We start from the raw sequence: 14,547 nt of genomic DNA on the forward strand, positions 1-14,547 counted from the left end.
CATCTTTCTTCCTAACTCTTACTCGGACAAGCAAATCCCCTATGCCATCCATAATGGTAAACTCTATCCATACACCACATCCTCTCTTCCGTGGATGTTCCACGGGTTTCGGCGAGTATTAAAGTACAGCTCAAGTAATGTTGGTAATTGTGGATGGTCGAGGACAATGATGAAAATTAACATTTGTTACACATAATCTGCCCCTCGGTTATCGACACAACCTTAACAAAACCAGTTCCCACCGCAACCTTTCCATTTTATTTTTAACCACAACGTGTATTATTTGACCCCTTCAGCTTCATCTCATGAAAACCAAAGCGAAATAAACCCCACTCTCTGCATTGCATTTTTGTTACCAAACAATACATAGTTATTGGCGTGACGCCTGAAGCTCTTTCATGAACGAGGTGGTGGCTCTGAAAAGAGCCGTTTTGTTGTTGAACACCACCCCCAAAATGTTTAACCACCGAAACCGTAGAGTGTGCGGCCCTGGCGCTTCAAAGCGTACACCACATCCATGGCAGTAACGGTCTTTCGCTTGGCGTGCTCCGTGTAGGTAACAGCATCGCGGATCACATTTTCCAGGAACACCTTGAGAACTCCACGGGTTTCCTCGTAGATGAGACCCGAGATGCGCTTTACCCCACCACGACGAGCAAGGCGACGAATAGCAGGCTTTGTGATTCCCTGGATGTTATCACGCAGTACCTTGCGATGACGTTTCGCACCTCCTTTGCCGAGACCCTTTCCACCTTTACCACGTCCAGACATGACACCACCGTTTGATTCTCAACCCAAATGAGCAAAACCACGAACGTTCGCGTCTCGATTTGTATGGTGGTTGAACTGATGCTTTATATTGGTGGAGAGCTCGATGTGACTATTTGTTCTTTAACCTTTGCACTTTGCCTCATACATTTCTTTCTCGAAGTGAAACCGTGCTTCCTTGATGATTTCTACCACGTCCGCGCGTGTGCTCTTTTCCTTTTCACCTCTCTTGTTGCGCATGCGCACGTTCTCCTTAGGTATTGACAATGTTCAACTGCACTCGCTCTTGCGGGTCCCTTCGCTTTCTCTCAAAGAAACACAGAATCTTGTCAAATGAGGTTTAACTTCGGCAATAATATATGGCGATTTCATTCTGAACACAACTGCAGAACTTTGTCAAAATTTACAACAAACGCAAACGACCCCGAAGTTATAAATACGCTTCAAAGGTCTCAAGTAATTGAAGGATCGATATTTTCACGACAGTTTGGATTTAAAGAAAACTAAAACGGCCCTTTTTGGCGGACATTAACCTCGATGAACCACCGTCCATTATCAATGTCATTTCATTAAGGTTGAAACACAATAAATTATCGTGACGTTCAACCAGTAAACAGCAGAACCTTTCGCTATTATTACGAAGCTTTACTTTAACCGTTAAAGTAAAGCTTAAATTAACGCGTCGAAGATATTTGAAGATGCTGCATGGAAGCCCTTGCACCTCTCTTGGACGACAGGGGATTAATTGAACCAGTCAAGTAAATGTAAATGAGATATCACAACAGGTTCGTTTACAAAACCTGGATGGAAACAGAACATCACACGAAGCACGACACAAGAATCGGGTCGACGATTTTATTCGCGTTTGGATTTTAAAAAAAACTTTCCAACCATTGCTTACACCTGTGTGCTGTTGGTAAGTGCTAACCAAGTATCTTCACATTTGTGATGGTCCATGCTAAGATGACCTTGACACGAACCTCCAAAAAGGAGTTTTTTCTTGTTTGTTTCATTGCCTTGCAAAGGTGGCTGCAGACAGGTGCACATTTCACCATTAACTCTGTGAGCTTTATGTCTGGTCAAAGAAGATATTTTAGTCGTGAAAATCTTATTCTGAGCACAGAAACCCCTTGGGTGAAGCCCGAGAACGTGTTCGAGTAAGTAATGTTCTGTCCAAGCAGATCGTTCACCTGCCGTGTCGGGTCGTGGAATGCGGCGAAAGGTCCAGATATTTGAAAAGATGCTTATCTCCGTTTGCCGGGATGTCCTTGTACCTGAAACGATTGTTCGCATTGCGCATGGAGTTATCGTTCATGTGAATAACAAAGCTCAAAGTGACGCAGGAAACACAAACGGACACGGTGAACGACCCAATCGTTTCCCGAACGCTGCCGTTGATTTCTACCACGTCCGCTTCTTCGTGCCGTCAATATAACAGGCGACGTGGCGAAGTGACACTTTATTTGTGCAACGCTGAACTTCTTTTTGGAACTTGGTGTTGCCTCTCATACTCTTGTTGGTGCGAAATGTCGGAGACTGCTCCCGTTCCGGCAGAACTTTCAACTTCGGCCCCGTCTGTCAAGCGAGGGAAGAATAAACCTGGCGCTTCCAAAACCCCGAAGAAGACTGACGGCACCCTTTCGGAAAAGATCATCAAGGTGGTGGGATCGAGTAAGGAGCGAAATGGTATGTCGCTTGTCGCCTTGAAAAAGGCCCTGGGGGCAGATGGCTACAATCTCTATCGGAATTCCGTTCGTATCAATTCGGCTGTGAAGAGGCTCGTTGCAAGTGGAAATCTTGTGCAGACCAAGGGAACGGGCGCTGTCGGCTCATTCAAACTGAACAAGGAGAAGAGTGCGAAAGTGAAGAAGAGCACCAGTCCCAGAAAAGTTGTGAAGACCACAATCAAGTCTAAACCGGCAAAGAAAGCGACCAAAAAGCCAGCAGTGAAGAAGGTGGTGCGGAAGGTATCTCCCAAGAAACCGAAAAGATCTATCGCCACCTCTTCGAAGCGATTCAGTAAGTCGCCTGCCAAGGTGAAGAAAAACGTGAAGAAGGTTCTGCCAAAGACCAAGGGAAAGATCAAGACGACGAAACCAAAGTCCAAGCTTGCAACCAAGGGGTTGAAGAACAAGAAGGCGACGCTCAAAAAGAAGTGAGAGGGAGGGAAGACGAGAGAGTCGAGGTGAAGTTCCTCTTGTTCCTCCTCGTCTCACTTGCCCAAAACCCACAACGGCTCTTTTCAGAGCCACCCACCTCGTTCACCTGAAAGGAGCTGATCCGATGGTTCATAAAAACTTCGTGCAGACATAATAGATAAAACCTTTATATACATTAATCGATGAAGTGGTTTGTGAAAGAGCTTTATAAACAAGAGCACGAGGTTCAAATTATTTACAAGACCAACAAAAATGGTTCCATATTCATTCATAACTTATTTATATCAAACAATGACCAAAGAATGGCAAGTCACGTGACTCAACACGCAATGTTAAATATGCAACACTCAAAGTGTGTCATCACGACTATTATTACTTTGTATTTAACAAATTACTAATTTCTAAGATCACTTCGTAATTGACCCATGTGCCCCAATGTACAGGAACAATGTCCGACCAAGAAATGAAACTTGCCCCATTTGACATTGACACACGTCGTTGACCATCCCCGTTTACCTGTAAAACCCAGTGCCTCGTGTCTGGAAAAGCTCGTACATTGCACGATTCTTCGTCCTTCCTTTGCACTAAGTTTGCTCATTCGGAAACCAAACACAGAGTGCTCGCAGTATTTATAAACCGTACACTGTACTATGCGTATACCTGCATCTCGTCAACATATGAGCCCAACTAATTCAGACATGTCGATATTTCACAGAACCATCCTGAAGCCCCGTCCCGATCCACCCAGCACCCCCTGTCGAGTTCATCAAATCAATTCTCTGGGTCTTTATCTTTTCCCAGTCTTTGTTAAAAACAAAACAAAATGCTTCATAAAACACGTCTCTGCGTCTCTTTCTGACCCGTGTACACAATACACACACAAAAGGTCGTGACATGTGGCGAGTTCGGTGAATGGTCGATCACACTTTCAAGAAAGGTGTTGTGGCTCTGGTGTGGTGCGGAAGTTGTGCACAAGACCTTGGACGAGCGACTTGAGGTCGCTCCCCGCGTAGCCATCGTGCCAGCTGGATGTCTTTGGGCATGATGGTGACACGTTTGGCGTAAATCGGCAAGGTTCAAAAGGTTCAAAAGGTTCAAAAGGTTCAAAAGGTTCAAAAGGTAAAAGATCAAAGTTCAAAGTTCAAAGTTCAAAAGAATCTGTCTCATATGCAAATATATGGACCACAGAGAGTTTGGAGGCGGAGTACACAACCTGATGTTCAGCCATTGGATGGATAAAATGTGGGCGTGTATGATTCCTGATCCGACTTCACCCTTAAAACAACTCAATTCGCACCATGACGTTCAGTCACAGTATGGTGTTTGTTTTCTTGATTCTTGTCTTTTTGCAATTGTTGTTTTCATGTATTGTTATGCATTATGTTTTCCACTCTGTCAAAGCGCCTTTGGGCTTCTGGAAAAGCGCTATACAAAATAAATGAATTATTATTATTATTATGGTAGGAGAGCCATCGACCCAAAATTCTGAAGGAGGTGGTCAAACATGGTATACTTTTTTCTTATATGTTTTTGGGTAGGTATATACATTGCTCACATGAAATGGCTTGTTAACTCGACCGATCTTCTTGCGAACTCACGGTATGGGCTCGAATCTGAACTTGCATCCCGATTTGATTAGAGCCAAAAATTAGGGGTAGGTGAACTAAAAATGCTTTTAAAAAATATTTATTCTTAATAAAACTAATTGTGTTGGATATTGTTAGAAAGGTCTTGGGCCAGGCTACAAAATGGTGGTATGCAAATTTTGATGACGTCACCGATGACGTCATCAGAGGTCAAAAGGTCACGAGGTTGAAGGGGAAGTGAAAATGGGGGTACCCTTGTCGTAAAAGGGTTGATATCCAAAAATGCAAAGAGATTTAAAAAAGAAAACTGACTCATATTTTAGAGGGACTATATAGGAAGTTTTTATTATCAAGAAACTTTACAAATATATTAGCGTTACGGTATTAAGCCCTCCTGTTTCAAATTTTGAGAAAATGGTAAAAAATGGGGATTTTGAGATATTTTTCGAATAATGCTACAAAGTTGATTTTGAAGCAGGGAAGAAAACCAAACCAGGGTATCTTAATGATTTCATTAATGTAGAAGTGCTAAATGCCTCTTTTAACCCTTTGTATGACAATATTAACCCCTTTTCTCCCTTTGCATGAAATTCAAATACTTTATAAAGCAATAAAAAAATTGTATTTCGTACGTCGTATATGCATTCAGGTGAGGGATGAATGATGTTAATTATTATACTTTATACAATATCCCATGCCAAAGCCCATTATTTAACCCCTTTACACCAGTATCTAGTTTACCATTTAAATGCAATTCCTTTTCCTGCACCATAACTGTCTTTGAAGAATGAGCCAAACGGGCCACCATACTTTCATAAAACAAAGGGCTCTTTAGTAATTGAAGATGCTAATCTCCTTCCTTGGAAACATGTGTTTCAAGTGAAAATCAAAAAATGTCACATGGAAAATGAGTTGATTGGTGCATGCCGAGAAGCCCTCATCTGTCAGGAAAAAAACAAACCAAAGTATGTTGTTTATACTTATCAAACACTAGGAGGTAAGTAGTTTCAAGATTGTTTGTAATTAATAGTACAGAAAGATATAATAATTAGGGCATTGCATGACCTTTCATGACACTGTACTTCAATGCATGAAACCACAGCTGTACATTTCTCAGGTGTCTGATAATACCCTAAAAACTGGGTTAGAAGGATTGCAGTTGTGTCATAATCAAGGACAACAATCTATTAACTTTGATAGATAAAGCGTTTCTTCTAAATTCATTACTTTATCCCTTTTGTTAAAGTATTTCAAAATCTACGGAAGCCCATGAGGATTATAACCTTCAAGTATGATGAAGACTAAAGCCTAAAATCCTTTGTCTCAATCCTACAATTTATACACTATTTTGGTGAATGCTTGAATAGTACCACATTGGGAATGAGTGGTAAAATGAATTGGTTTGTTTTTCAGGTCTACTTTTCGAGCCTGTTCACCAGAATGGAGACTGAAGAACAACCAATGATAATTGGCCAGAAGAGGCAGTTTTCTAATCTGACAGATTATGATGCCTGCGTTATCTGTCAACAGAATACGTCATGTTTTCTATCCAACCTCACGAACGTAGGCTACCCAAACCTTCTGCAAGCTTTATAACAGAGAAATGACGAAGTTTCTCAACGTCTCCTGCACGATGCAAGCAACATGGACTCCTTCCTTGGCAAAGGCCTAAAGTTACACCCCACCTGCTGGTCTGTGTACATAAGTGTTACGGATTCGTCACTTCCGTTGTTGTGGTTTTCATCCACTGTAAATATTTTTGATTCCATGTACTAGTACCCGACTGCAAAGCCGCAATGAGCCGGCGAAGCCAAAGCCTCTTGCCACTATTTTACCCATCACTATGGCATCAGTAGGTTAGGTAGTTGGTAGTAGGTAGGTGTAGTAGGTACCGTACCTGGTAAGACTTGGTAAAAGAGAAGAGCAGACAGTCCTCCCCAATACCTACATACAATAAATGTCAGAAGAAGCTTAAGGAAGTAACTATACGATGTGCTAGCTTAGGGCCTATTTTAAGAAATTTTAACTGGGCTTAATATACGTTTTCACAGTATGTGTGTAGTCTTCTAACTTCAGTCGCTGTCAGGACTGGTTCTCTCCGGGCATTGCCGCTTCCTCCATCAGAAGAAGTTAGCTTGAAGTAAGATCAGTGCCGACAGATCAGACGATAGCGCCGTTTCAACGGCAATGTGTGACTGTCGTTAATCAAACCGTGTCGATGGCGCTGATTGGCTGACCTAAGCTGATCGCTGATTGGTCAGCTCACAAAATTTCGCAAATTCAGACCTAAAATGACACCATTTACATTCTGGATGAGATTAAAATTGATAAAATTTACTTCTTGATTAATTCGGTGAATTCCGTCTCAACTTCGGATATTTCTGGCCGTGAAAAACTATCCCCTACGGCCGCGAGATTTCTAAAACTACCAGCCGGATCCAAATCCGGATCTTCACCAAATTATAATCATTTCGTCCTTGTCACATATGCTACCTCTCCTCCAAATTTCGTCCGATTCCATCCACAACTTTTTGAGATATCTTGTTCACAGACAAACAGACAGACAGACATGGGCAAAAACACAACCTCCATCCACCTTCGGTGGCAGCGGTAAATATGGCAGCCACATGGAGACGGAATTGGGAGGGAGAGGAGTACAATAATTGATCGATTAATTGTGAAATTAAAATAAATAAATGATCATAAAATATTTTCTTAATCAATTGGCTAATAGCATACCTAAACCACCAGTGCTTCATCCGAAGCTGCAACTTTTTGAAAATTAATTTTAAAAGCCATTAATCGAAAAAATTAATTAATTGATAAATAAATAATTAATTAATTAATTAGTTGATCAATCAAAAAATAAAAAATATCTTTTAGAGCCACATCACTTGGTCACTGTCGTTTCCAAATATCAGCTTCCCCAGCTCAAAAGGTGCTTGAGATATTGCCCAGATGAGAGAAAATAAATCAATGATAAATAATGAAAATAAATAAATAATAATCATTTAAAAATTAAATTATTAATCAATTCGGTCACAGAACACATAAACCACCATCATTTCATCAGAATCTGTAACTTTAAAAATTAATTAAATAGGTTATTCATCGAATAATTAAATAATCATAAAAAAATAAAATTATTAATCAATTCAGTCAGAGAACACATAAACCACCACCATTTCATCAGAATCTGTAAATAAATTTAAAAAAAAATCGTCATTAATCAAATAATTAAATAATTAATCGATTAATTGATTAATTGATTAATTAATAAATCAAAAATAGCCTTTGCAGCCAAATCACCTGGTCATTGGCATGTCCAAATATCAGCTTCATAACTCAAAAGGTGCCTGAGTTAATGGTCAGAAGAGAAAGGAAATTTGATTAATTAAATAAGTACTTAATGAATCGCTAATAATTAAATAACTCCTCAATTATTTGATTAATCAAAAAACAAAAAATATGGTTTTTGAAAAAGGACTTGCTCACTATTGTGCCGAAATTTTAGCTTCCCAGCTCAAAGGATGGCTGAGATATCGCCCGGACAAACAAACAAACAAATGAACATATGTCACCCACAGGGTGAACCGTATCTTGCCATTTGACCTTGACCTTAATAATTTCGTATGGTGAATAGTATGTCTTCATGACCAACGCACATGAAATATTGAAAGATTTTGATGAGAACTGAGGAAATAATTTTTTCATGAAAATTCCGTTTTTTCGTCATGACGTCATCAAATGACGTCATAGCGTCAAACTGTTTACAGATCTGGGAAACACTCATCAAGGGCATTCATATGAGGTATTACTCGATATGGTACCTACGATTTCAAAATTTGACCTTGGGGTCAATAATTTTCGACCTCCAGCGCTAACCATGAAGGTCAAGGCCGATCGCCACCAAAAACTAATCAGCTGAGCGCCGGACCATATACTAGATTCCCATGAAGTTTGGAGACGATCCGATCAAAGTTACTCAAAAAATTAGTGTTTCGTCGACCTCCATGATTGGCCGCAAAGTGACCTTGACCTTTGACCTTGACCTTCATAATTTTGTGTGCTAAAGGGTATCTCTAAAAGACTCTGATATGCGAACTTACAAGAGTTTCCAAAGGGAACTGTGCTCTACAGAGTGACCTAAACAATGCGAACTAAAGCAATACAATATACATGAAAAGTGCAGTTTTTTCGTCATAACGCCGTCAAATGACGTCACATTGTCAAACTAGTTATATGTTTGGAAAGCACTCAACAAGGGCTTCAATTTGAGGTACTACTCGATATGGTAACTGAAACTTGAAAATTTTACCTTTTGGTCAAAATTGAATGACCTTCAAAATGACCTTGAAGGTCAAGGCCGATCGACACCAAAAACTAATCAACTGAGCGCCATACCACACCCTATATACCCACCAAGTTTGGAGATCATAAGATCAAAGTTACTCAAAAAATAAGGGTTTCGTAATTTGACCTTGGGGTCAATAATTTTCGACCTCCAGCGCTAACCATGAAGGTCAAGGCCGATCGCCACCAAAAACTAATCAGCTGAGCGCCGGACCATATACTAGATTCCCATGAAGTTTGGAGACGATCCGATCAAAGTTACTCAAAAAATAAGGGTTTCGTTGACCTCCATGATTGACCGCAAAGTGACCTTGACCTTTGACCTTGACCTTCAAAATTTTGTGTGCTGAAGGGTATCTCTATAGGACTCTGATATGCGAAGTTACAGGAGTTTCCAATAATAACTGTGGTCTACAGAGTGATCTAAACGTGAAAAAAAAATGATTAACCACAAACAAAAAAACAAATGAACATATGTCACCCACAGGGTGAACCGTATCTTGCCATTTGACCTTGACCTTAATAATTTCGTATGGTGAATAGTATGTCTTCATGACCAACGCACATGAAATATTGAAAGATTTTGATGAGAACTGAGGAAATAATTTTTTCATGAAAATTCCGTTTTTTCGTCATGACGTCATCAAATGACGTCATAGCGTCAAACTGTTTACAGATCTGGGAAGCACTCATCAAGGGCATTCATATGAGGTATTACTCGATATGGTACCTACGATTTCAAAATTTGACCTTGGGGTCAATAATTTTCGACCTCGAGCGCTAACCATGAAGGTCAAGGCCGATCGCCACCAAAAACTAATCAGCTGAGCGCCGGACCATATACTAGATTCCCATGAAGTTTGGAGACGATCCGATCAAAGTTACTCAAAAAATTAGTGTTTCGTCGACCTCCATGATTGGCCGCAAAGTGACCTTGACCTTTGACCTTGACCTTCATAATTTTGTGTGCTAAAGGGTATCTCTAAAAGACTCTGATATGCGAACTTACAAGAGTTTCCAAAGGGAACTGTGCTCTACAGAGTGACCTAAACAATGCGAACTAAAGCAATACAATATACATGAAAAGTGCAGTTTTTTCGTCATAACGCCGTCAAATGACGTCACATTGTCAAACTAGTTATATGTTTGGAAAGCACTCAACAAGGGCTTCAATTTGAGGTACTACTCGATATGGTAACTGAAACTTGAAAATTTTACCTTTTGGTCAAAATTGAATGACCTTCAAAATGACCTTGAAGGTCAAGGCCGATCGACACCAAAAACTAATCAACTGAGCGCCATACCACACCCTATATACCCACCAAGTTTGGAGATCATAAGATCAAAGTTACTCAAAAAATAAGGGTTTCGTAATTTGACCTTGGGGTCAATAATTTTCGACCTCCAGCGCTAACCATGAAGGTCAAGGCCGATCGCCACCAAAAACTAATCAGCTGAGCGCCGGACCATATACTAGATTCCCATGAAGTTTGGAGACGATCCGATCAAAGTTACTCAAAAAATAAGGGTTTCGTTGACCTCCATGATTGACCGCAAAGTGACCTTGACCTTTGACCTTGACCTTCAAAATTTTGTGTGCTGAAGGGTATCTCTATAGGACTCTGATATGCGAAGTTACAGGAGTTTCCAATAATAACTGTGGTCTACAGAGTGATCTAAACGTGAAAAAAAAATGATTAACCACAAACAAAAAAACAAACAAACAAACAAACATACAAGCTGACTGATACATCTTGCAAAAACTTCGTTTTGGCAAGATAAAAAACAAAAAAACAAACAAACAAACATACAAGCTGACTGATACATCTTGCAAAAACTTCGTTTTGGCAAGATAACAAGAAAAAAAGAAAGCAAGAAAACAACCAGAGTGAAAACTGAGTACTCCCTTTCAGCATGCGTCACTGGCGAGCCCCCTTCGGTGCCCAGCAATGACGATTTGCAATGCCTGGAGATGGCATAGGAAAGGTGCGGTGTCCAACAAGAAAGAAAGAAAGAAAGAAAACAAACAAACAAACAACCAGAGTGAAAACTGAGTACTCCCTTTCAGCATGCGTCACTGCCGAGCCCCCTTCGGTGCCCAGCAATGACGATTTGCAATGCCTGGAGATGGCATAGGAAAGGTGCGGTGTACAACAAGTACAAATACATTCAAAGTACACCGCCCCAATGCCAAATAATTAAATATCCTGCAGCGCGGCATTGCCGGCGCGCCTCCGGTGCCCGGCAATACCGCAGTGCAGCTCATAGAGACTGTATTTGGAGAGAGAGGTGCACAATAATTGATTGATTAATCATTAATTAATTGTATAATTTTAATTAATTAATTGTATAATTAAAATCAATAAAAGATTATCACAAAATATTTTCTTAATCAATTGGCTAATAGCATAACTAAACCACTAGTGCTTCATCTGAAGATGTATCTTTTAGAAATTTAATTAAATAAGTCATTAATAAAAAATGAAATATAATCAATTGATTCATCAATAAATAATTAATCGATTAATCAATAAATAATTAATCGATTAAATGATTAATCAATAAATCAAAAATATCCTTGATAGCCACATCACTTGGTCACTGTCATGTCCAAATATTAGCTTCCCAGCTCAAAAGGTGCCTGAGATATTGGCCAAATGAGAAAGAAAATAAATAAATGATTAATAATGAAAATGAACATATGTCACCCACAGGGTGAACCGTATCTTGCCCCTGCATCTGTCTATTTTACCTTTTGGTCAAAATTGAATGACCTTCAAAATGACCTTGAAGGTCAAGGCCGATCGACACCAAAAACTAATCAGCTGAGCGCCATACCACACCCTATATACCCACCAAGTTTGGAGATCATAAGATCAAAGTTACTCAAAAAATAAGGGTTTCATTGACCTCCATGATTGACCGCAAAGTGACCTTGACCTTTGACCTTGACCTTAATAATTTCGTATGGTGAATAGTATGTCTTCATGACCAACGCACATGAAATATTGAAAGATTTTGATGAGAACTGAGGAAATAATTTTTTCATGAAAATTCCGTTTTTTCGTCATGACGTCATCAAATGACGTCATAGCGTCAAACTGTTTACAGATCTGGGAAGCACTCATCAAGGGCATTCATATGAGGTATTACTCGATATGGTACCTACGATTTCAAAATTTGACCTTGGGGTCAATAATTTTCGACCTCCAGCGCCAACCATGGAGGTCAAGGCCGATCGCCACCAAAAACTAATCAGCTGAGCGCCGGACCATATACTAGATTCCCATGAAGTTTGGAGACGATCCGATCAAAGTTACTCAAAAAATAAGGGTTTCGTTGACCTCCATGATTGACCGCAAAGTGACCTTGACCTTTGACCTTGACCTTCAAAATTTTGTGTGCTGAAGGGTATCTCTATAGGACTCTGATATGCGAAGTTACAGGAGTTTCCAATAATAACTGTGGTCTACAGAGTGATCTAAACGTGAAAAAAAAAAGATTAACCACAAACAAAAAAACAAAAAAACAAACATACAAGCTGACTGATACATCTTGCAAAAACTTCGTTTTGGCAAGATAATAAATAAATAAAAATCATTTAAAATAAAATTATTAATCAATTCGGGCACAGAACACATAAACCACCACCACTTCATCAAAATCTGTAACTGATTTGTTTTTTTTTGGTAATTAATTGAATAATTAAATAATTAATCGATTAATTGATTAATTTATCAATCAATAAATCAAAAATATGCTTGATAGCCACATCACTTGGTCACTCAAGTCCAAATATTAGCTTCCGAGCTCAAAAGGTGCCTGAGATATTGGCCAAAAAAGAAGAAAAGAAAAAAAAGATTAATAATGAAAATAAAGAACATATGTCACCCACAGGGTGAACCGTATCTTGCCATTTGACCTTGACCTTAATAATTTCGTATGGTGAATAGTATGTCTTCATGACCAACGCACATGAAATATTGAAAGATTTTGATGAGAACTGAGGAAATAATTTTTTCATGAAAATTCCGTTTTTTCGTCATGACGTCATCAAATGACGTCATAGCGTCAAACTGTTTACAGATCTGGGAAGCACTCATCAAGGGCATTCATATGAGGTATTACTCGATATGGTACCTACGATTTCAAAATTTGACCTTGGGGTCAATAATTTTCGACCTCCAGCGCTAACCATGAAGGTCAAGGCCGATCGCCACCAAAAACTAATCAGCTGAGCGCCGGACCATATACTAGATTCCCATGAAGTTTGGAGACGATCCGATCAAAGTTACTCAAACAATTAGTGTTTCGTCGACCTCCATGATTGGCCGCAAAGTGACCTTGACCTTTGACCTTGACCTTCATAATTTTGTGTGCTAAAGGGTATCTCTAAAAGACTCTGATATGCGAACTTACAAGAGTTTCCAAAGGGAACTGTGCTCTACAGAGTGACCTAAACAATGCGAACTAAAGCAATACAATATACATGAAAAGTGCAGTTTTTTCGTCATAACGCCGTCAAATGACGTCACATTGTCAAACTAGTTATATGTTTGGAAAGCACTCAACAAGGGCTTCAATTTGAGGTACTACTCGATATGGTAACTGAAACTTGAAAATTTTACCTTTTGGTCAAAATTGAATGACCTTCAAAATGACCTTGAAGGTCAAGGCCGATCGACACCAAAAACTAATCAACTGAGCGCCATACCACACCCTATATACCCACCAAGTTTGGAGATCATAAGATCAAAGTTACTCAAAAAATAAGGGTTTCGTAATTTGACCTTGGGGTCAATAATTTTCGACCTCCAGCGCTAACCATGAAGGTCAAGGCCGATCGCCACCAAAAACTAATCAGCTGAGCGCCGGACCATATACTAGATTCCCATGAAGTTTGGAGACGATCCGATCAAAGTTACTCAAAAAATAAGGGTTTCGTTGACCTCCATGATTGACCGCAAAGTGACCTTGACCTTTGACCTTGACCTTCAAAATTTTGTGTGCTGAAGGGTATCTCTATAGGACTCTGATATGCGAAGTTACAGGAGTTTCCAATAATAACTGTGGTCTACAGAGTGATCTAAACGTGAAAAAAAAATGATTAACCACAAACAAAAAAACAAAAAAACAAAAAAACAAACAAACAAACATACAAGCTGACTGATACATCTTGCAAAAACTTCGTTTTGGCAAGATAACAAGAAAAAAAAAAACATATGTCACCCACAGGGTGAACCGTATCTTGCCAAAATGTGAACATGAGTGACTTGCTTCAGGTCACACTGAGGTGAACAGAACTGCTATCCACTAGAAGCGACTCTTTGAGGAATGTCTGCCCACGAGATATTGAAAGATTTTGATGAGAACTGAGGAAATAATTGTTTCATGAAAATTCCGTTTTTTCGTCATGACGTCATCAAATGACGTCATAGCGTCAAACTGTTTACATATCTGGGAAGCACTCATCAAGGGCATTCATATGAGGTATTACTCGATATGGTAGCTACGATTTCAACATTTGACCTTGGGGTCAATAATTTTCGACCTCCAGCGCTAACCATGAAGGTCAAGGCCGATCGCCACCAAAAACTAATCAGCTGAGCGCCGGACCATATACTAGATTCCCATGAAGTTTGGAGATGATCCGATCAAAGTTACTCAAAAAATAAGGGTTT

General features: G+C 39.6%; 1 protein-coding gene across 1 annotated transcript; it reads right to left on the minus strand.

Moving 5' to 3' along the window:
* Positions 1–243: 243 nt before the first annotated feature.
* LOC137426178 (histone H4) lies at positions 244–771 on the minus strand. Its single transcript, XM_068114868.2, has one exon. It carries the CDS (start codon positions 769–771, stop codon positions 460–462), a length of 312 nt encoding a protein of 103 aa, XP_067970969.1. The 3' UTR covers positions 244–459.
* Positions 772–14,547: the final 13,776 nt, after the last annotated feature.

This window comes from Myxine glutinosa, chromosome 4 (genome assembly GCF_964187855.1).
Source record: "Myxine glutinosa chromosome 4, kmMyxGlut1.1, whole genome shotgun sequence".
In the NCBI taxonomy this organism is placed as follows: domain Eukaryota; kingdom Metazoa; phylum Chordata; class Myxini; order Myxiniformes; family Myxinidae; genus Myxine; species Myxine glutinosa.

Bases quoted from the DNA above. Each gene is read 5' to 3' on its own strand.
- LOC137426178 (XM_068114868.2), bottom strand. From the start codon at position 771: ATGTCTGGACGTGGTAAAGGTGGAAAGGGTCTCGGCAAAGGAGGTGCG.